The sequence below is a fragment of the Anarrhichthys ocellatus genome, unplaced genomic scaffold (genome assembly GCF_004355925.1).
Source record: "Anarrhichthys ocellatus isolate YVR2014 unplaced genomic scaffold, GSC_Weel_1.0 scaffold7425, whole genome shotgun sequence".
In the NCBI taxonomy this organism is placed as follows: Eukaryota; Metazoa; Chordata; class Actinopteri; order Perciformes; family Anarhichadidae; genus Anarrhichthys; species Anarrhichthys ocellatus.
The window spans coordinates 1-337 of record NW_022287399.1 but is presented as its reverse complement, the minus strand read 5'-3'; the positions used below and the strand labels follow the sequence as shown (position 1 = coordinate 337).

At 47.2% G+C, this 337-nt stretch overlaps 1 protein-coding gene across 1 annotated transcript in view; it reads right to left on the bottom strand.

Moving 5' to 3' along the window:
- LOC116380503 (cullin-associated NEDD8-dissociated protein 2-like) overlaps positions 1-284 on the bottom strand; it is a 1,851-nt gene extending 1,567 nt beyond the window's left edge. The window contains exon 1 of the mRNA XM_031842407.1: positions 127-284. Coding sequence (XP_031698267.1) covers positions 127-222 — 96 coding nt within the window. The 5' untranslated portion in view covers positions 223-284. The remainder of the gene's footprint in view (positions 1-126) is intronic.
- Between the last annotated feature and the right edge of the window lie 53 nt (positions 285-337).

Here is a 337-nt window from a genome sequence, read left to right as displayed (position 1 = left end):
TACTGAAGCACAGTACTTTTAGTTACTTTCCACCTCTGATTGTAACTGTAACAGCTGGTTGTTGATGAGTTGTGAGTGTTTTAATGTGATGAAGATGATGTGAGCTGTTGTGTGTTTCAGACCCACCCTGATGTCGTAGTGGTCTTTGAGTCCCTCCTCCACGTGGTCCAGGAACTGAAGGACGTCCAGACCCTCCAGACAACCGTCCAGCAGAGTGTACATACACTCAAAGGCTGCTTTACGGACATCCAGACCATCATCTACTGTGTGTTTAAAGGGTCCCATCTCCACCTGTAGTACACACACACACACACACACACACACACACACACACACA